Genomic DNA, 23,758 nt, shown 5'->3' on the forward strand with positions numbered 1-23,758 from the left:
TTTTATTGTCAATTGTTTTTATTAACATTGTTTACTTTCAATATATTGAAATATATCAAAAATATTTAATCTTGCTAAATTCCATCAGTGTTTTAAAATTTTCAGATTTTAGTTAAGTGTAAAAACAATTAGTGATTTGCTAGTTTTTAATAAATGTGATTTATTTAATAAAAACATGAGCTATTATTTGAATTTTATTAATTATTTTAAATTTTAAAAAGTTCATTTTTATCAAACAAATTCTTATGTCTGTGTTAAAAATGCTAATGTAGTATGTGCTGCTTAACAATCGGAATATGTTCAGAGAAATACATCGTTAAGCAAACATCTTAAAGACAAACTTTATATGGTATAGTCTATTACTAATATCAGTTATATCTAACACAATTGTAACACAATGGTAAGTACTATATTTATATATCTAAACATACAGGGACACAAAAAAATAGCCTGCTTTGTAGCTTAGCAGACACAGAATAATACAGCAATAAACACAGAAACTGCTGCTGGTATCACTCTTAGATGTTGAAAGTTGTCACCAATCTGTTACATATATGAGTGCACATTGCACTCATAGATGTAACAATGCTTTTGATGATATGCAATGAGATGTGCATAATGCCTTTAATGAATACAGCTTGTAGCTGTGCACATTGAATCATTTTCAGAAACACCTGGCATGATATAGTGACATCAGTGGTGGTAATTGCATGGTTGATGATGTCCCTCAGTATTGATGTTCCTGTATTGTATGTAGGATTTGGGACAATATGGAACACCAACATTCACTTGATATATTGTTCTATTCAACTGATGCAGTTTACTCACTCCAAATGATGCACTAGTTCTTTAGATTTGAACCAGATCAGGACTGCTTTTTCATGTTCCACCCTGTAGAAAAAGTATGGTAAAGTGATTAAAAATTTTTCAGGTCCATTATAATCAAATAGGGAGTTTCATCTGTAGTTCTCAATAATTGCAATTTTATAGCAATAATTGCAAATAATTATCTACATGATAACAAATACTACACCTGAACAAAAACTGGATGAGTTTAGAACATGATAGTAACAATTTTTTAATATCCAGCAATGAATTAATAATGTCCCAAAAGTCTGAAATAATAGGAATTATGTTAACCCTTTTTATTCTTTTACAGATGAAGCATTATGCTGAGTAAATCAAAATGCATGTTATTTTGATGGTGGTGACCAACAGTTGACATGAAGTTGTCAGAGTTTAACAGCCTGCATCCAGACTTTCTACTAATCACACATCTCTTTGTCAACTATGATTCTTTACATCAAAATAACTTGAATTTGTTCCTCTCTATTCAATATGATGTTTTATTTATAAAAGAAGATACAAAGATTAACATAGTGCCAGACTTATGGGACACCCTGTATTTTTAGGCTAATTCTTTTTGTTAATCATGATATCAAATAGCTTTACAACAAACACAAATGAATGGTGTAGAATACAAATTTAAGTGTCTGTTAAGAAGTAAATTTGGATAAACATCCATTATTAAATAATTAGGAATAATTAAGGAATAATAATGCCAATATTTTATTCTGAAGGATCCAAATTGGAATCTTGATCAGATCTTCAAATTCATGTTGACAGTTTGATTTGGCTACATCATATTTTGTTTTTCATCATTTTGAGTCTGACTGAATCCAAGATGCACAGTACATGGAGGAGTAATACTCAGGATTCTGGACTAATTGTCTGCAGAATCAAACAATTACAACCTTCCTAAATACACACACTACTTTCTTGATGATACACCTTTTGGCTTTTGGGATCATTATACAGTTCTAGCAAATTAAAAGAATTACAACCAGGTAAAAACTCAGTACTTTATTCCTGGCATGTCTCTGATTCACCAATCAATAATTCCTATTGGAATTGTAGCACAAGTTTTAGATAGATGAATATCAGAAATGAACGTTTAACTATGAAAGAAAACACAGAAAATGATTATCATCTTTTCTATATAACACCACAATGCAGAACTAAAATGCGAGAAGGCACAGGTAATATGTGGTGCAATTATTCTAAACCAATACCACAATGATTTATTAAAATGGTATCTATTCTCGATTCATGAAAAAGTCTTACGAAACATGAAACTCAAACACTACTACACTATACAATTACATTGGAAACAATAGCTGGACCACCATTATCTAACGTTTAGATAATGGTTTTTACCTGGTTGTAATTCTTTTAATTTGCTAGAATTGTATAATGGATCCCAAAAGCTGAAAGGTGTATCATCGGGAAAGTAATGTGTGTATGTAGGAAGGTAATTTTTTTCTGGTGTTAATGTAACTTTATTATTTGCTGATGAATATGAAAATGTTCTACCTTTTTTCCATGCCATACCCGTAACGGTTGAACCTGAACCTGCGTGTTCGTCATTATCAATACTAGTTTCATATCTGTCGTCATCGGAGCCTATAGCGTAAGGTGTATTATTAAATGCTGTAAAGGTGGCGTTACCTTCAATGGCGACCTGATATGTTAGAGGTATTAAATCAGAAACGCTTATTTGACAGCTAATAGGTCGCCAGTACATGTGACTAACTAATTCATCCCATTGTGTTTGGTTCATATGATTTTTGTACATTTGGTTTGATATTATATGCCAACCGATCTTCTTCTTCTTCAATTTAACATGGAGATTATAGCCTTTGCGGCTCTTTCTCCGACCTACGTTGCCAGTTGCTACGAAATGACTAGTGAGGCTAATGTAGCGTTCCAGTGCCGCCACGTGTTGACTAGGAGTGATGGAGGCCGGCGGCCAGTAGATAGGTGTCAGCGTGCGCACCAGAGACATGTTTAGGGTCATCGTGTTGTCTAGGTCCTTGCAGGCTATAGTGTATTTGGGGCAATGTAGCCAGTAATGAAGTGTAATTTCCGCTGCACCACAATGGGGGCACCCCGGAGAGTCGTGTAGGTGCCGTGAGTAAAAGAAAGCATGTAATGAGGCCGTCTTGGACCAGAGCCGGGCCAAGAGCGTCTCCATGTGGCGAGACGACGCGCAACTGTACCTCCAGGAGGCAAACGGGCGTAGGTGGTCCCGGCCTTTGTTGCGGAGCGCCACTGACCAGGAATCCGTCAGGGTGCCGATGGTGTTGTCCTGCAAGGCCGGGTGAGGTCGCGTGGTGTCAGGGGTTTCCAGATGGAGCCACTGAACGGGTCGCAGCGGGCCACTTTGTCGGCCGCCTCGATCGGAATGTTGGTATGGCCCGGTGTCCAACCGATGACGATGGGCGCCGTGTGGGCACTGACAATAGCCGCGAAATCGATGATGATAGGTGGTGGTTTGTGTTCGAGAAGAGTACGCCAATGGTGGTCCGAGTACTGGACTTGGATGCATCCGCGCCTAGACAGCCAGCCCGGCCATTTTTTAGCGACAGTCTCCCGGAAACGGATGCTCATGATGACTGGTGGGTCGGTGGACGAAGTGGGGTAGTCGTCTAGACTGATGTGTGGATGGACGCTGGCAGTGCTTGGTGGCACGCAACGCTGGCGATAGATGAGTGACATCAGTTGGCCTTCCCGAAGGTAACGAGATATGACCCAGTACACGTAAGGTTCCTGGTGACGGCGCCACCGATAAAAGTCCAAACTTGAGGCGTTTTGGTAGAGGTCGTGTAGTGGGCTAAAACTGCCCCTCGACATTTGAGCCGCTGCATGGGAGAGTGTTCTGAGACGTAGCCTCGGCCGTAACGGCACATAACCAGTCTCTGTGTAGAGTGATAAGAGAGGGGTCGTCTTGGGCACGCCCAGCGCCGTTCGTAATGCGGCGTGGAGGGGTTTCTCAATGCGATTGGTGGTGGACGGAGCGCCATCCAGGAGCAGTGCTCCAAACTCCGCCATTGGGCTGAGAACCGCAAAGAAAAGCCTGAGGAGCTCCGCTACGGCGGGATGCGAAGTATTTCAGGAAAGCAGTGTCAGCGCTATTGACGGGCGGTTATGTTTGGGTGACAGGTCCATGACAGCGCTTTTTGTTGCAGAGAAAGAGAGGCTCCATCTGGCCGCCCAGTGGGTCAAATGGTCAAGCGCACTTTGCGCACGGACGGTGGCCTGATTGGGGCTGGTACTCGTTACGAGAAGAAAGAGGTCGTCTGCGTATAGGATTGCCTTGACGTTCGGAGGGATGCCCTCCCAGAGGTCCGCCATGTAGCTGGTGAACAGGAAAGGCGCTAAAACGCTGCCCTGCGGGACACCCTGCGTGAGAGTGTGGTGCGATGACAGCGCGCCTCTCCAGCGAACGCGGAAAGTGCACTGGAGTAGGAAAGAGGAAAGCCAGCGTAACGTCCGGCCTCCAACGCCCAAGGAAGACAGCTTTGCCAGAATGCCATGGTGGCAGACAGAATCATACGCTCCCTCCAGATCGAGGGCGATCAAGAACTTCCAACAGCGCTGTGCCCAAGCTACAGCAATATGGTGATGTATGGTGATCAGTGCTTCCTCGGCCGCGATAAGGTAAGAAGCTGCGATAAGGTAACCTGTACGCCGCGATAAGGTAAGAAGCCGAAATGGTGGGGATGGAAGTGGTTTGTGTGCATGCGTCGCTTGAAGGCGGTGCAAGACAAGGTGTTCAAAGATCTTGGCGAGATGTGATGTCAGGGATATTGGTCTATATGAGCCGCAGCTTGTAGCGGGCCGGCCCGGTTTAGCGATGGGGATGATTGTAGCAGTTTTCCAATCGGGGACAGGTCCCGGAAATCCAGAAGTCGTTGAAGAGGTCCAGAAGGGTGTGGAGGCCGGCGATCGGGAGCGCCCTTAAGGCCCGGGCGCCGATGCCGTCCGAGCCGGGCGTGGTGTTGCAAATCCGGCGGAGTGCGCGGACCAGTTCATGGATGTGAAAAAGACGGTTGTCGTGTGTCGTTGTGGGCTGGTGGGGTGCCGAGAGGGGAGTGAAAGCTCCGATTGGGCAAGTCCTCCCGAAGAAGTCGGCCAGTGCTTCCGCCTGTTGAAGCGGTATTTGGAGGGTGGTGGGGGTCTGGATGATGATCTGGGTATTCGCTGTTGCCGTGGGCTACGCAGCCGGCAGAAGATCCGAAAAAGTGTAGTGAGAGGGAGGGGACGCACATATGCTGTTCCACCACTCGCGGCGGGAGTGGCGGATGCCAACCGAACTTGTGAATTGTGAATCTTATGAACCGATCTTGGTATTATATGCCAACCGATCAAGTATCTTGTGAATTTAAGCGTTCTATTGTTGTTATGTTAGTTTATATGTCGGCATTGTTATTATATTCGTTAATTCTTAGTTATAAAAAAAATTTTATTAACTAAATTGATTTGAACTACTATGCATACTTGCTAGTCTAAACCAGTGTTTCTCAAACTTTTTGGACTGCGACCCCCCTTCTGCACTTAAAATTTCAAAGGACCCCGTAGAATGAGTATGTGTCGAAAAACATCCCGGAGGGAGGGGGGTTAGGCTCGTTTTAAATATTTATATTGTTTTTATTATTTATATGTGCAATTTATTAAGTAAAAATTATTTTATATACTTTTTATTTCTATTATTTCTAAACACGAATCCATAGTAAATTTATAAAATATTTGAAAAAATTGATCTGCATCAATTTTTCAGCGATCCTCCAAATATTGTTCACGACCCCCGCTTTGAGAATCACTGGTCTAAACTATTGTACAGTGTTGTTTAGAACCCGCCAGTGTTCGAGCAGATAAAACCCTTAAACAATGGTAGTTGGTCATGGGTTTGAACCAGTGTTGTGGAGTCAGTGGCAGTAAAATTCTTCCCACTCCGACCTCAATTTCTACTGTTGATAAAATGTGAAGTACGGAAATTAGTTTTTAATTAGTATCTAAAGAAATTTATTAGAAAACGGACACTGATAAATTTATTTATCAAAAATATAAATCTGTAAAGACCATTTTACACCAAAATGTTAAGCGTATCGCTTCATACTTTCAGAAAATTAGCTTTTATTTACTTCACGAGTCAGACCGTCGGCCCGAGTCGACTACCGGTGTTTAGGGATCGAATCCTGTTTATCCAGTGGTGGAGCATTAGTAGAACGCTGCACCGGTGGATACTACGTGGAAAATTGGAAGGAGTCTGGACCGGGATTCGATTCCGGATCCTTCGCGGAGGCAGTCCGAAACGCTACCGTTCAACCTTCCCGTCGGATTTCAATGTGTGAGAAAAACGAATGTCTTTGAAATTGGTCTTCAAAAGATTTGCCATGTTACTAAAGCGAGAAGGCTGAGACAGTAATGAAAAGATTACGGCAACGCTTTCAAGCTCCGAGTTTACCAAAGAAAAACTCACAAGTAAAAATTTGACTTTCGTTTCGAGTGCCGAAATTTTTACTTGGAGCAATACTTTTTTACGTCTCGGATGTTTTTCTTTGGATATCGATTGTTTTTTACCAATTTAACTAATAATTTTTCCACTGCTGTTCTATTGGTTGCGAGTTATGACTATTAGGCCTATTGCTTCTATTACATAATTTGGTCTTAGTGGTTTATTCGTTTTGCGCAATGCGATATCTGCCGATGTGGCAGTGCCGGATTAAGCCTCTAGCAGACCCTAGACAAAATTTAAATTGGGGCCCATTTAAATAAGTTTCTTCTAAAGAGATCTTAAATAATGCTACTTGAAATTTTTATTAATAATAGAGAATACAAACACTAATACAATAATAATTGTATAATTAAAGAATTTCTGGTATAACGAAAAATATATAAAAAGATATATAATTATAGTCGTTAATCAGCGTTTAAAAAATTTAAAATTTTCGGATTTTCATTTCAGAAAATTGATGAATCTAGCCGTTCGAGAGTGTCTTTTTCTATAGCAAGCATTGCCGTAGAAAAATATTTTGCCTTTCCTGTCCTGTTGAATTTCTTAAATAATTTTTAACTCGTTTTAAAACAGAGAAAGATCTCTCTCCTGTTGCATTACTTACAGGCATAATTACGTAAATTCTTAATATTTCGGTATCAGGAAGAGTATGACGCACACTATATATATATTGTGTAGCACCGAATTCGATTTTATTACTTTATCAATTATTATGATGACATTTATTTGTGTTATTTAAAAATAACACATAAATCTGTAATAATATCGAATATTTATTTATTTTTTTTTTTTTTCTGTACTGAAGCCGGAGTCCCTCCGGGCTCTAGACATTTGTCTATTGGGACTGCGAGGGAGAATGTATTTATAGAACAGGATTGTTCCAGCTTCTGAATTCACGGGTTTAAATTTTTGGGGCACGATTGTACGCATCCGTTCAAGATGATGATATTTTTCATTTTCGCCATAAATTTTAGTACTTTATACAGAGAAATTTTAGATAAAAATATTGGATACTCGGTGGCATAATTCTTATAAAAGGAATCGTAGTGTGACATTTAAAAAGAAAAAATAAAAGGAAAGGTCAGAGTCGCACATTTCAAATTTTACAGTTTATTTTGCTGTTTGTCTACCGATTCACCAGACTGATTTATCGTGGTTTATATTTGCTGTGTTGCTTCTGGGTTCCAAACAACCTTATAAATAATCAGTTCAGATTAGTGATCATAGTAGCTCACTGTAGTTCAAGCCAATATCTTATTTAATAATTTATTATTTTTTAAATATATATATGTGTGTAAGAATTATATATAAAGAAAGGCACGATGATTGCAGACAAATACGTATATGTTAAAATGTGTATAAGATATCAATGTAACAAATTTATGTTTTTTAAAAAAAAAATCTGTAGCTTTTTGTTTTGGCTCGAACATTTAGCAGAAAAATGAATAAAACTTGTTTGGAATAGCGAAAATGAGCTGTAAGTTTAAATATGTCGCTTAATAATCGAATTTTATTATCTTACAACGATTTATTTCTGAAACTATAAATAGAACAGGGGATTAAAGAAAACTATTGTCTAAATTTGAAAAATATAATATACAGATTACCGGTTATTTTTGATAGTATTTTTGGTATGGTATCAAAATAAATTAAGCAAAAATTGTTTTAAAATTTTCTACGTTAGTTTCTTCACTAGAATGATTTTTATGGATAATAAAATTGATTATCTTAGTTAACTTGACTGAAATGTTGAATAAATGAAATAATTTTATCATCATTTTTAAATTAATCCTTCTAAAACTAAAAAGTTTTTATACTTAAAATAGTTTTGAAAGTTTATTTATTTATTTTCCACGTGACAGAATAGTTATACAATGATCAGTTTTGCACATATATACATTATTGTTATCCCACAAAAGTATTCAGACACCCCTTCAAATATCACAAAAAATCACATCATTCTAGGATATTTAAAGCAATTTTTTATATATACGTATAGTATTACTATAGAATAGAATTTATTTTTTATTGTCATATATTTTAACATAGATGAAGTTTTAAAATTTGCATAACTTTATCTACTTACATCCATCATTTGGCAAATCCAAAACTCTGTAGGATATCATCTTGTAAATCTCTGAGTTGTACTTAGATATGAAAGATAAAAATTAGTTTGGATATTTGGAATATTTTATAAATTGCTGATTGTTTATTGATTCCAAATAAAAGTATCAAATGCACACTAAGCATAACTAATGGACGGCCAGATAGCGGCGGGGGGGGCGGTTAAGATATTGGCCTTAATGTTCTGAAGGACTTTGGATCGAATCTGGTAAAGCAACTACCTATGAATTTTTTTTTTTTTTTTTTTTTTTTTTTTTTTTTGGTGGTCTTGCTCATCTTTTGTCACCTGGCCAAACCCATTACTGGTATGGGGAAAAGAGCGCTTTAGTCCCCAAAACACAGATTTAAAAATAACTGATATTATGATTGCAAAGCTGAACAGAGTTAATTCATATTTACAAAAATGCAGTAATTAAAATTTATATTGTTAATGAGTTTAAAAATGTAATCTTTTATTCTCTAGTTAAATCTGAATACACTGTACTTTTGTTAATCAAGCAATTTCTTGCACAGAGGTGCCAGATTAGCCAAGGAGCCGGATTACCGAGTGAGTGTAGGCCTAAGGCAACAAACTATGTGATCCGTCCCTTTCAGTACCAATTCTTTTGAAGGCGAGCTGGCAAATAACATGGCGTACCGACATACAATATTGTACATAAATGAAACCCAAATAAACAGAATTTGTGACACATTTTCATGGAAATGGAAAGGCATAGGCAATCATATGGTGTGTGTGTGCCAGATAATTGTGCGCGCTGTATTTATTAACATTGGTGTCTGATTACTTTTTGAAAGAATCTTATAAAATTTTTGTATGATATATATTGAGCACATATTGTTTCAAGTATCTTTTAACGCATTTGTTAAAAAATCTAATAAAGCTTTTGTATTAAGACAATATACATCTCATAGCTTTCATGAGCAGCCAGACGCATTGCTTTAATGATAAGCATTGTTAGAGATTTTAAAAATACTCGTACATATAAAGCTAATTTTTCACGCTTGAACACTGTTCGGTTTGGATGGCGAAACGGCAATTAGAGTAACGTACCCATCTCCCGAAATCTCACTATTACTTCTGAATTCGTTTTGATCCAGACAAAATTCGCCAGTTCTAGATGTTTTTCTATGTTTAATGTGGTCCTTGCATGTTCCATTCAGGGGTCTTTTACTTCGTCTTATTTGTTTATTTTCGTCATTTTTCATCTCGTTATCATTATGATCTAATACTACTTTAGACAAATCCAAATCTTCAATTTTTCTGACTCTATATTTTTTCTCACAGACGTGTTGCCATTTTACTTCTTTCAATTTTTGTACAATTTCTAAACCTCTCATTGCTCTGTTTCGTGAAAATTCGTCATTTAAACTTGATTCTGAAGTGTCCTCGTTAGATTCCTCCGTCGAGCTGTTGAGACTAGCAGATTCTTCAGATTCTAGAGAATCCGTATCTATGGATATATTGTTTTCATTTTTCTTAACTACTACATTACGGTCAGAGGTTTCGGAAGGTTGTGCAGCTTCACAGGAGGATATTCCAGAAGTTTCGGAATCACCTTTGAAATCTTCTGTTGATGTGAAACTATCATGAGAGTCTTGTAAATCAGAAATGTCAGTTAAAGAATCTTTCCTCGTGGTTGGGGGTTCTGATAAACGGCTTCTCAGACTTAATAATTGAGCCAAACTCTTGTCATTCATTAACTCAACTTCTCTCTTCAAAGTCCAGTTTTCTCCAACAAGACATGAATCAGATTTTGGCAAATTTGAATGCCCAATACGTCCAATTGCACTCTTAAATTCTTTTAAAAATTGTCCAAGAATACCAGTTTCTTTTTCTACTGCTTCACATTCAATATTAGGTACTCTTTGCTCTAAAAGTTTTAAAGCAACTTGATTAGACCACTGTTTGTAAAGTGCTTCGACATCAACATTTGAATTTGATAGTTGTTTGCCGACATTTTCTTCACTGATACTTTCTAGTTTTTGCTCTTTAACTATATTTTCATTTTCTCCTGGAGTACAAGAAGAAAAGTCATCGTTCTTTAGCTCTAATTTCTTGAGTAGTGAACGTCTGGATATTTTACTTTCAGTGCATAAAGATTCAGACTCATCAAACTTCTCCTCACCTTCAAGTATATTATCCATATCAGTTTTGTCATTCAAATGAAGCAACTTTTGATATAAGTCTTGTCTAAACATATCAAACTTGTTATTTTGTCCCTCGAGTTGTGTGTTCTGTTTTTGTTTGAAACGATACTTTCGAGGAGGAGGACACGGAGGTGATTGGTTATGTTCTATAATCGATCTTGGAATTGGTCCACGAATAGTTTCAACAATCGGTTGCTGCCTTGCATTTTCTAACGAAATTCTCGTTTCTCTGTGATCTTCCGGATAAAAATAATCGTCTTCGGGAATCATTAGTAATGTTGGTTTGAACCTGAGATTCTTTAAACGGCGACTACTGAGTGCAATTGTCTGTCGAACTCTATTAAGTAGTTCTGCAGCAAGAGGGGGTGGTGAAGCTAGCATTTCAGGTTCAAAATATTCTTCACTTAAGACAAAATTCTGTTTTGCCAAATAATCACTATTTGGATAGTCTGGTTCTTCGTCAGAAATGTAAGTAGATGTTGGATACCTCTCCGATATCAATGACTGCTTCCTGTTGTTCCACGAAGATCTACTAATGTTTGCAGCGAACTGTTAAAATGATTAATGTTACATTTTTAGATATAATTTATGAAAACAACAAAATATCAACTTAAATCTCACCTGAGAATTTCTTGAATTTTCTTTCTGATTCCTCAGATCTCTGAATGCTGATTGTCTGTTGCAGATTGCTATCCGATCATTGCATCGGTTGTGTTTACTCCTGCGTACTTTCATGTATATGCATATGGCAAAAATGTAAGTCAAGCCTAAAATACCAACACATAGTCCAATTATGATAAAGTTGTTCCTTCTCACCCAATGTGGTTCTGTTACAGCTACATCCAATCCTGCTACGAAAAAGGATTTTAACATTTAATTTAACATTTACCACTGAATTTGAATATAATCATACAGCACATACCCGGAGACCAACCAATTTTCAGTGCAGAACATGATTCGAATGTAATGTTTTTATCTTGACATCTCAATCTAACTAACATGAGTCGATGCTGAAGCTGGTGTCTCTGACTATCTCTTCCTAACCACTAAAAAAATATGGTAACTAATTAATAACTAAAGAAATATAAACAAGGATAATCATTGCAAATTTAAGTTATAATTATCTTTACTTGAAGAAATGTCTTGCTTCCATCTTGATAAGCTCCAAAAACTGGTTCGCTAGAGCCTTCTTGAAAGATATGTTTCCATCCACTTGGCGTCATGAATTCGGTGCTCATAACTTCGCACGCGCTAAGTGAACTAAGATTTCCAATCCCTAAATTTAATTTTAGAACATCAGAATAAGAATAAACTTAAAATTAATGTAGAATTTATATATGTAAATGAATAATTTACCAGGAAATTGGAAGAGGGCACCAGGATACACTAATTGTCCAGTTAATGGTAAAGATACCACTGGAAGCTTATCTGCGATGTAGGGCCTTAAGAACATAGTTAAAGGACATTCTAAAATTAAATGATTAAATATTTTAATAATTGCTACATATTTACCGAATTAGTTCATAATAAATTAGAATTCAATAAAAGTTAAATCTATTTTTGGATTATGCCCTCTGTACTGTAAGAGGATCTTTTTTCGGATCTAACGTAGGCTCGGCCAGGTTCACAATAGGGGGGCCGGATGGTGAGAGACGAGGTCGATGTGTCTGGATGAACTATCTCCGAAAAATTCATGGTATTGAGCGTCTGAACCCACCAGTGGCCTAATGGATGAAACCACAAATACTGATAGTTGGTCGTGGGTTCGCACTTCTCCAACGGGCTGGACAAGTGGAATTTTCCGAGTTTTTGTCACGTCTGTAACATCTAAATAAGGCCCGATTTTCCCATAGAAAGTCCTACCGGCAACGCGATACCTGGGCAATCTGCTCAGGCATCGCGTTACGTAAAGAATAAATCGAACCTCGTTTTTTGACCGTCTGAGCCCACAAGTGGCCAAGTGGATAAAAAACCACTGCACGCTGGTAGCGGGTTTGAACCTCTCCAACTGGCCACTTATAGTTTTCTGGCTTTTCTTCACGTGTCTTACAAAATTAGGGACAAGTTTTCCCACAAAAATCCACCAGAGCCATTCCCCTTGGTAGATCGCCCACGTGTTGCGTTGTCTTAGTCCATCCAACGTACTGTACAATACTTATCGACCCGTTCGGATTTGTTTCCTGGTCCTCAGAATGGTAGGCTGACACTTTAACTGCTCTGCTATCTGGTTCTTAAATTTCGTTGATTACAATAATAATTTGCGTAAATATTTCTCAACGCCGCTAAATATATTCCTTAAATCGTAAAAAATAGAAACACGGTAACGTCTCGAACCAAGTATGTTTGAGTATCCAGTCAGCCATTGATAGGTTCTAAGTATATATATCATAAAATTGAATAAAAATATTTAAGTTTAAATACAAATTAATTTTTTCCACTTCTTTGCACGACAAACTGATTAATCAAATCAAGATTGTTGCATAAATCGACTATAAGTTGCTTATTGTTTATTATTCGTGAGAGATTCCAGAGGTAGAATTATTTTAATTATTTTTGATTCCGCCCTGTGGGCACTAGGATGGTCATGCAACTTTTTTGCCAAATACATTATGGGTTGGACCAGGCTCAATTGGGGATGCGACAAGTCCGGGAGAGACCGCTTACGAAAAACTACCCGCGTTTCTCAGAGCGGAAGGCAACACTAACAGCCTCATTGTCAATGTGGAGGAAACAAAATGGAGATTCTTGTAAAATGGCGTAACAGCAACTGCCTACCTCTTTAATATTAATATGGTATTAGTTGGAAAAGCTTATTTTGAAAAATGGTAGATAAATGTATTGGAGTGAATCCAAACATGTGAAATAGTAATTTCTTATATTTCAGTTCCAATTGACTGATTTTGATAAATTAGTTTTCTGCTATTTAGCATAATACTTGTTTTGCCACATTTCGAAAAGTTCGATGTTCTAAAAAATAAAATTGTAAAATGAATCCGAGATTTTTTTTTATTTACCCTAAATTTATCTCTTGATTTGTATTCCTTATACTTCTTAAATAAATTATAAATTCTATATCAATTTATTAAATATCATGATGGGTATGATTTTTTTTAACTCTCCGCCTTGTAAGCACTAATAGGACCTTTTTTCGGGCCTGTCGTGGCTTTAACCAGGTGGGTCGAGCGATCGGGATTTTCTGGATTTTATCTTGGGCTCTCAAAGGCTACCTATTTTAACAGAATATTAGAAGTGTCAGTGGTCACCTGGCATTTTTAATGTTCTGTTAATGTTAACATGGAAAAATATCATCACTTTTATTGTAATAATCGGAGGATATGATCTACATTCTCGTAATTTATTATTAGTGGTGCAGAATTTAGGTCCACCAGTGATCAAGTGGTAAAATCACTAAACACTGACAATTGACCGCGGATTCGCGTCTAGCCAACGGGCTGCCCATGCAGAGTTTTCGGATTTTCTTTACGTTTGTAAGACTTAAACAGGGGTCAGTTCCCCTAGAAAGTCCTCCCGTGAACACCCCCCTCTTGACAGATTGCCCATGTATTGCGTTGCCTCCTTCCGTTAACCTTGCAGTCCTAACGCGTAAGTGTTCTGCATTAGCCAAAGAATCAATTAGCAGAACACCAAAAATTATTGAATTAAACAGGTACATGTATAAACTTATATATTTATAAAAGCAAACAAGTACAGTAGTACAATTAATTTTATAAATTAATAAATCGCGATACCTTATTACTTAGAAAGATACATCACGCTATAGCCATTAACATTCATTTAAATAAATGACGACATTGAACATTTAAAGAAAAAAATATTTACTCTCTTTGTTTAGAAAATCCAGTTATGTTTTTAAATTTCGTTGCCCTTGAAAATTAATATGAAAAACTTTTTGGCAAGCTTCTCTCATTATAATTATGTTGTTTATCTGATAAGATTGTTGTTTAACGTTAAAATCTCTTTAAAAAATTAATGACAGTTTGATTTATTTAGCTTGTTATTGTTTAGAATCATATTACTCCGAATTTAAGACGCATTTTCTTTTATATATTTCTGAACGGGTGGTAGTTGGTAGCGGGTTCGTATCCCACCAACTGGATTGCTGCGTAAAATTTTCGGTGTTCTCTTCGCGTATCTAACACAAGTTCCCTTAGAAAGTCTTCCACGAAGACACCCCTTGGAAGATCGTCCACGTGTTACATTGTCCTATTCCATCAATTCAATCTCCTTTAAAATCGAAGTTATAAATTGATTAGTTTTTAAAATTATTTAATAATTTATTAAGAGAAATATTATATTTTTCACTCAGTATTCTATTATGAATAATGGCATTATATATATATATAATATATATATAAATATTTTTGTGTTTATTTGTCAAAACAGTGGAGGTTTTTTCTAATATTTTTCCTCTGTTGCTCGAGCATAACTGAACGTAATGTTTTTGTGTATTGTTAGAAAAACTGGAAATGTTCAACTGAACTATTCCAATTTATATATAGTACATTAAGTACTCACGCATCTAACATTTTGGCCAGCGTGAAATTATAATTTTAGTTTATTTTTATATATCATATTTATAAATATAATTGCGTGAATAGACAGAATAAAAATTAGATTTTAAATTATTGACTAGATTTTTTTTTTAAATTTCAATGTATTTTTATGTTTTATAATAATGTTTTGAAACTGAGTGAAACTGTAGTTTAATTTTATCTTTTAACAAGTTGTTGTTACCCTTCACAAATAGGATTTGATGGGGTAAGGTAGCGCAACACATGGGTGATCTGCCTCTTGGGAGGACGTTTTTATGGCAAACTGGGCCCTATTCGGGTGTTAAATACGTGAAAAAAAACCCGGAAAACACCATATGGTCAGTTAACTGTTGAGGTGTAAACCCGCGACTAATGTTTAGTGGTATTACCTTACAAATGCAAACAGGAGTCGAAAATATAGTCTAATTTTAGTTTTCACAACTTTTCTAAATTAAAGTTTAATTTTTAATTATTTTACTGTTAAAATTTCTCATGTTTTTTTCCACATTTTTGATATTTTAGTCGAATGTCGTGTGTTTACTTTGCGCTCTTGTAACATAACGAAACTATGTCACCTGATTTTTCTTCGTGTTTCAAGATCAGTTAAGAATGTTCATTTTTTTACTTTTTTACTCTATTTCCTCTTGAATAAAAAATTTAACTTTACATAGAACTTAAAAACCTTAAATTATAACAGATATAGCGCACAAATTTGCCATATTTATTACAGGACTTATAGGGTCGCCCAGGGTTTAACGGGGCAAAATACATATTTGGCTCTATAGCAAATTACATTGTTATATTAAAGAAAAGGAAGTATACGAAAAAACATTGTATAGGTGTCCTAATTCTTCTCCAGAGCAATTTACTTACTCCTTTTGATCTTTTTTGGGGGCGTCCCTGAGTAACTGTAACAAAATATGGCGAATTTGTAAAGAAAATAAGTTCAGCGCTTCATATATTTAAATTTTACCTGTTATAAACTCCACACAATCATCCAAATCATCCCTGTATATATAGTGCGTTGGTGCACATTGGCACGTACATCCTTCTCCGGGAATGGAAGCAGCGAATCTTCCGTCTTGCTGGCAATCAGAATCTTCACAGTGGTGTTTAGATATGGTGAAAACGTCACCGAAATAGTCTCTTGTAATATGGTAACTATAATCCAAGGGTGCTGATGCCACTACAGTCCAAAGGAGCATATTTATTAAGAACACCATGATGGTGAAACATTCGCTCCTGTTTCCAACATCGTAGCTATATTCTATGATTCGTTTTAACCCATATTCTCCTTTTTTATTCTTCTAGAAATTTGCATAACTATGCGTTATGGTGGTTAATTTCATACGCTCGATAATTTTTTGCACCATTTTCCTAAGGAAAATATAAAATATCTCACATTAATTACGCTACTTACTACTACATTTTGATCACTTACATATACAATTTAATGTAATACAGTCAGATTTCGATATAACGTCACCGTTTATTGGCATTAATCGAGTGCGGCACTAATTAGAAAGTTGATGTATCGAGGTTTCACTAATTCTTAAACAGATTAATGTTATGTTGATGAAGTGATTTGGCTCAAAAATAGTCATTTCTAAGCGCTAGACTATAAAACTTTGTGTATAAATTTAAAATAATGCTTAAGAATCCTTAATATTTAATTACAGATAATCCACAACAGTTTAATTGCAGAATTTTTTGTAATAACTTAATTAAAATTTATAAATAAATCAGTAGTAACTAGATACGGAATATGAAACGGGCTATGCTATTGATTTGCTTATTTCGTTGCTTGTCACTTAGAAGCACCCAATGATTCTAAATAAAAAAAAAAATTGAAAGATTTTTATCGTATTCGAGATCAACAATCGACTAAGTAAAGTATTCAACCCGAACAATCAATAGAACAATGAATGTAAGCACGCTTCAGATATTGTCATTTTCCTTGTGGATTGTCATAACCTTCTTCCCGTACAAGGAAATTGTGTAAAAAATCTTTAATAAAAATACATTCGAATTAATTAGACTTATAAGAACAATTTAAATATATATATGTGTAATATTAGTTTATTAATAGCTCTGTGCATACAAACACTATGGTAATATTTAGAACCGAGGGTTAAAATGCATAGATTAGATTACAGATTTATATCTAATAATGGATAAGAGATTTACATATACAAACCTCCATTTCTACCACTTAATTGGTTCCTAGAAAATGCAAAGCGAGCCTTCACATTACCCCTAAGTTCGGTGTTATAAACTAAGATTACGTTCTTGGAAATGTAGTTTGAAGTATATAATATAAACGTAAATGATTTCTAGAATGAGAATTAAACCTTCGTATAATCCGCCCTACCGGATAGCCTGCGCCTGTGGAGCAACGATTGTTTCATAGGTACTAGTTTCATAATTATCAATACAATTTAAAATTGCACCCATTCAACTTATCTTTTAAACCCAGATAAATGTAATGTACAGTAAAACCTGTGTAAACTGGAATCGCATGGTATCAAACACTTTTTCAAGTTTGGCAAGTCCCGTTTTGAACAGTAGAAATTTTTCCGTTTCGGATAGGATTTACTATATTTTAAAGCAAGTAAATTAGGTGTTTTAAATCAAACGATCAAACGATTAACACAGTCGAATCTCCAATAACGACCACCTCTAAACAGTGGCTATTTTTTCTGGATCGTTTCTTTTTGAAATGCATACAAAATAACCTGCAAACACGGACAGTTTTATGTTCTTTTCCAGTGGCCGCTGTTCAGAGGTTCGACTGTATAATAAATTTTAAGATTTATCAAGAATATTATAGAAAATTTTAAAGATATTATTAAAATCTTAGTCATAAATGAATTGTATATATTATAATTAACCTAAATTTTAATTAATATTAATTAAGAAATATATGCACATCAATAAACCTAATTTGAATATTAGGAAGTATAATTACTTAATATTTAAATATGATTTAAATAATAATTCATCCCGTTTTTAATTTTATTTTATAATAAATTGAGTCTCTTTTTACGTGCTTCATAACTTTATAGAATATATACATACAAAGGGTGGCCTTAAAGTTAGTTAATCGTGCTTTTTGTTGTGTATTTGAATAAGACGACTTTTGGGCAATCTCTATATACATATATTCAAGTTATGTCATAACTATGTAGCTATACAAAGGTGTCATATTGTCACTCCAAAAAGCAGTTCAAGGTTAATGAACTTAGAGCATTAAAAAACTTCCTTTCAGAGGACACAAACCAAATTTAAATAACAAAAACCTATTCAATGTTTTTCTTACATACATTTACAACATTAATTACATTTTATTGAATATTAATTTGTTGCTTTCTTATGGAAATTAATTTCAAGCTTAAATTGCTTGTGTTCTTTTCTGTGAAATTTATGAATAGAAAACAGAAAACATGTTTGGGTGTGTCCTTTCATTATGTTTAATCATTTTATATAAATTTAATTAATAGAATTAAGTAAATAAGAAATTTTGTAAGTAAACTACTAAGAAAATACTTTTTCGTACACATTTTCGATATTTTTTAAATTCTATGTCAACAGGAGCACATTACAGATGCTGTTTTAAGCACTTTTGAGGACCCTGGCCCAATTTCTTTACAGGAATTATATGAACGTAAAAGGAAAATATTAATGAGCAATGAGATGAGGTCTGTAAGGTGAGGCATCCAGCTATTACTAGTTTAAACCTCACTCCATACCAATATAAATTATCGTGCGTTCTTAATTCTATATGAATAAGGAAATATTGATATGTTCCTGTTCTATATCAACAGGAACCGTGATTGGGTTATTTGCAATATTAAGACAGGAATAGCTTCTATTGTATAATTAATACTACTCCAATGGAATACATTATTTCTACACTCCTGATTCTACAAGTGCACAACATTGTTGTATTCCTGATTCTACACTGGGAGGAACACTGGCAGAGGAGTGCTCCTGTTGATATAGAAAAGGAAATGGAGCACAGATCAAAGATATCTTTGATATCTGCTCCATCAAACAACTCTGATATAAAATACTATCAAAGATTTTCAACAGGATAAGAACTTAGTTGATAAATTTAACATTCAAGAATAATTAATTACATGTACAAAATAAGAAATGCATCTGTACTTAATTCATCAATAACCTATTTCCTAAGTATGGCATCCTAACTGAAGTGATTATTATAACTTATCAACATCACTATACAAAATATCACAGCTATTATTAATAGCGAGGCATACAGAACGTACTTTAACTAAGTTTAGTATCATCATATATAATTATTATTATAGAATGAAGCAATAATATTATTCAAATGCAGTTCTATCTTTTTTAGGTCGGCATGAAGTAAATATAGCAAAGTTTACGTTACAAATGATTTTGTTACACGTTCTTACTGTAGCAAAACCGTGTAATAGAGTCATTTTAGTATGTATTTTATACGTTATTATATAAAACCGTGTAAAAGAGCCATTTTACGGGGTAAACTTTCCTATTTGTTTACACTTCTTTATAGAAAACCGTATATAACGCGCAACCCAAAACACCAATTTTTGCATACAGATTTAAGCGTTACGGTCGTGTTCGTAAACTTATTACAAAATTAAACATATAATTAACTAATTTATGAGTGATAATACGTTATTTAAACTTCAATCTTGCAAAAAATAAAAAGTAATTAAGGAAGACATTTTTATGTTAGAAACGAGTAGTTAAAGATTTCTTCTCAAAAACTGTACGGTAATTAACCAAGTGGGACAAAGTTCTTAATCGATTCTTCCTTAACCGATAATAAAACAGGAAATAATTACAAGATAATTTAAATTATCCGTGGAACGAATTAAAGTTTATAAAAGATTTCTCAATAACGATAAATCTCTGCTATCGCTCAGTAAAGGGTAAACATGTGAGCATGGAAGCCCTTTAAAAAAATTAATACAGAATGTTCATAGTTATAAACAGGATCTGTATACAGTTCTAATGCCTTAAGCTAATTATTTTTTCTAAACTTTTTAAATATTTAATGAAAGAGTCGCCATGAAGGTCATCTTGCTTCTTACATTACAATCATTTTTTAAAATGGAATTAAGAAAACAATTCTGATTCAAAATAAATAAATACAGGTAAATTCAACTCGATATACAAATTAATTAATATCTTATATAATTTATTTACAACCAAAGGAAAAATATCAAAACTTGAGTAAACTAAGTACATAATACTTTTAGGTAAATTGTATATATATGCTATACACAAAAATTACCTATAAGTAATTCCTACCGAATAATACGCTTGACTAAATCCAGATCAAAACCCGTAACCAATAGAAAAAATACATTAATTAATTTTAAAAAAAATATATATATATATATATAATAATTCTCGCATATTTAAGATATTTAAAAAGTAAGATATTCAAATCACTCACCATTTAAAGTAGGTGTTACTTTTAAGCAAATTATACATTTAGTAATAGTGGGATATTTACTTAAAGTTAACTCCTGCTGATACGTTTGAAGGGTTTCCATTTTAAAACATGGTGTTAATTATATTAAATTAAAACACTATTCAGTTTTACAATAATGTGCATTGTTATCCGTACGAACACGAGATGATACACACGTCATTTAACATCTTTACATGGCGTGCAATCATGTCTGTCTTCCTTGTTTGACACCTGCGAAGGTCATCGACTCTAATACACTATTCAAGATGTTGTCACTACCAAGAAAATATATAAATCACAACAAGAGCACACATTTCTCTTCAAATACTTTATACTTTCAAGTTCAAGACGAACATAAATATAACAAATTGATGTTAAAAATAAGAATAAAGTCTCCTAATGGCATCCATTTTTAGATACTTCCTATTAATTTTCTATCAAACAGTGCGTGGCAACCGTGACCTAAGGAAGATTTTCTAAAGGATTAATATTAAATTGTGCAATTACCTTAAGGGAAATAAATATAATTTCGTACTTAAATGATTTTTATAATTTTAAATTTCGGGTTAAAACAAAGGTCATAACTCGAATTCCTATCGCGCGTTATACGTTAAGAAAATCGATGTTTGCGCTTAAGTAGATTAATGAGGAAATTATTAATTAAACTTGAGTGATTAATTAATTTAATTTCTTTTTAAAAAAATAACCAATAAGATAATTTTTTTATTAATTCCAGGTTAAAACGAAAGTAATTCGTTGAACTCCCGTCGAGGTTGGTATTGAGTTATTCATTAGAAAATTCCTAATTAACGAGGAAAATTATTAATTAAGCTAAACGAATTAATTTAACATTTTTTTTTCTATAAAAATAACGAACTTTCCTGTCTTAAATGTGCTTGAAATGTCAGAATTTTAGGCATTTTCTTAAGAGACTCGCGTATATTTTTATACAGAATTATGCGATTTATGACTCTGTTTTCAAGTAATAAACGTATAAATTATGATTTAATTTTTTAAAATTATTAAGGTTAAATTCTAAACCAGCTAACAATCGTAGGCTCTACAACCTTGATGTTCTTTTTTCTCGTCCTTGATATTTATATACGTATGTAAGAAATGGTAAGTCGTGATAAACATGATCAGAATAATGTTGGTGACTAGCTGTGACTAGTAGAGAAACATTTTAAATATTCAAAATCCATTTCTAAGAACTCAACAAAAATTTTTCAGTACAAGTTACTTTTAATCAAATTCTTCATATACATACCCATACGTATAATACTAAAAGTAACTTCTAAATTTTCTGGTAAACAAGGCTTAGAACTCTTATAACTTGATATTTATACAAATTAAAAGTTAAATAACTTATCTAATTCGTGTTAAAGTATTGATTTACGAAGTTATTTTATATATAAGTAAACAATTTTAATTATTAAAATTAATTTTCTATCGCCGCTACTCAGCGCGACACTGGATATAACAGGATCTTTATCAGTTCAGAAAGTGAATTTTTATATAAAAAATAAGCTTACCTTTCATCGATATCGTGCTTAATAGCTTTGCATGGATAGTTGTTGCTCATCTGACGACATCTGTTGCATTGCTACTTCAGTAGAACAGGAGAATGCACCGCTCTCGTCAATCAGCTGACAAGGACGAGACACGTCACTGATTCAAAAGCGCCGATTCTCTATCCCCACCAGCAATTTCGCCCCCAAATTGCACCCTAAAATTGCAGTCAAAATGCCACTTTTTGCAATGATTGAAGAAAATAGAGCTAAAACCTACCGAGTTCTTAAGATTGGAGCGATAAAAGAATCCATTTTATCACACAAAATCAAGTGTTAAATCTAGCAGCAATTAAATTTAGATAGTGAAATTGGTAAACTGTAGAAAAATAAGAGAGTTGAAGTTTAAAAAATGGTCCGAACCAGCATCTAAAATGGGTCACTCGATGACAACTTTCGTTAGTTTTTAAGGTTAACGACCAAAAATTCCAAGTTCTTAAGAAGAAAAAAATAAATAAAATAAAATAAAAAACGCGCGCGCTTGTGCCCGCAGCAATTGGCACATGGTTCTTTGACCCTTCTTAGGAACCAAAACTGATTATTCATAGCTGCAACTCACCCATCCATGCTTCATGTACAAATGCTTATGTTCTAGAATTTAACTTGATTACTACATATAGAGCATTCCCAATAACAGACTGGTCTCTTCATCCGTGACCACAAGTTGAATGTCCTTCGATCTGTGGGCAGAAGAGGCACGAGAATTTTTGGTAATAAACGCTTTCCATCTATAGTTTCCTTACGAGAAATTGCTTCCTTAAAGAGAATTTTAGAGGTTGAGGAATTCCTATTCAAGTTCAGGAAGTCTGACATGAATAATACTCACTGCTGATTCTAACACACGAATGTTTTGTGCTGTGTGATTTCTTCTTCTTCTTCTTCTCTCGTAAGCCGAATTATTCCAGTTGTTTGTGAAATTTATAACATTCATTTTTCCGTAAAAGTCTTGTTTTTTCTAATTTTCCTGGAAGTTAATCGACTAATTCTTTATTCTTTTTCATGCTTTGCACAAAGCGGAAATTATAATGCGGACAAATCTCCGAACAACGGCCACTGATGGGAATATAAAAGTGTCGTTATTTGGTATACATTTTAAAAAGGATCGTTCCTGAAAATTGGCCGTTGTTTGGAGGTTCGACTGCGCTAGACTTGATTTTCATATCGAATTTTCTGCCTTTTTTTAAATTAAAATTCTCGTTACGACTAACTTGACTTCTAAACACGTTTTTATACATTTTAAGTTTTAAAATAACCAGAAAATCCTTGATTAAAACACTTAAAATATCATTTTTTATATAGTAATAATTCTAAGATAATGTCGTAAGGTAATTTATAAAATTCAAAAGTGCATATGAAGTGTGACGAAATGATTTATTACAACTCCAATTTGTTACCAGGAACAATAAAAAATAATATAAAAAAATATGAATTTAATTGAGTAAGTCAATTGTTTCTCAACATTATCCATCATTTTCTTTTCAATAATTTCAAGATGATACGCTGAAAATCTGCTCATTGCAAC

The 23,758-nt window shown here is 34.3% G+C and overlaps 1 protein-coding gene across 3 annotated transcripts; it reads right to left on the bottom strand.

Annotated features, from left to right (window-relative positions):
• Positions 1-8,181: 8,181 nt before the first annotated feature.
• On the bottom strand, positions 8,182-22,286 carry LOC136989745 (uncharacterized). Of its 3 annotated transcripts, none has more exons than XM_067287996.1 (7): positions 22,201-22,286; positions 16,157-16,560; positions 11,987-12,097; positions 11,761-11,906; positions 11,553-11,676; positions 11,252-11,478; positions 8,182-11,179 (listed from the first exon to the last, which is right to left on the bottom strand). In XM_067287996.1, the coding sequence occupies exons 2-7, from the start codon at positions 16,404-16,406 to the stop codon at positions 9,479-9,481; spliced, it is 2,559 nt and encodes an 852-aa protein (XP_067144097.1). In that variant the 5' UTR covers positions 16,407-16,560; positions 22,201-22,286; the 3' UTR covers positions 8,182-9,478. The 3 variants fall into 3 exon arrangements, with proteins under 3 accessions (XP_067144097.1, XP_067144095.1, XP_067144096.1); XM_067287994.1 differs by having other exon boundaries at positions 11,252-11,481; XM_067287995.1 differs by lacking the exon at positions 22,201-22,286 and adding an exon at positions 20,651-21,247 and having other exon boundaries at positions 11,252-11,481.
• Between the last annotated feature and the right edge of the window lie 1,472 nt (positions 22,287-23,758).

The sequence above is a fragment of the Centruroides vittatus genome, unplaced genomic scaffold, assembly GCF_030686945.1.
Source record: "Centruroides vittatus isolate TY-2023 unplaced genomic scaffold, ASM3068694v2 scaffold_769, whole genome shotgun sequence".
Taxonomy (NCBI): domain Eukaryota; kingdom Metazoa; phylum Arthropoda; class Arachnida; order Scorpiones; family Buthidae; genus Centruroides; species Centruroides vittatus.

Coding starts and splice junctions, on each gene's coding strand:
- LOC136989745 (XM_067287994.1), bottom strand. CDS start 16,406: ATGGTGTTCTTAATAAATATGCTCCTTTGGACTGTAGTGGCATCAGCA. Junction 12,098..16,156: donor TTGTGTGGAGTTTATAACAG/GTAAAATTTAAA, acceptor ATTTAATTTTAG/AATGTCCTTTAACTATGTTC. Junction 11,677..11,760: donor GAAGCAAGACATTTCTTCAA/GTAAAGATAATT, acceptor ATATTTTTTTAG/TGGTTAGGAAGAGATAGTCA.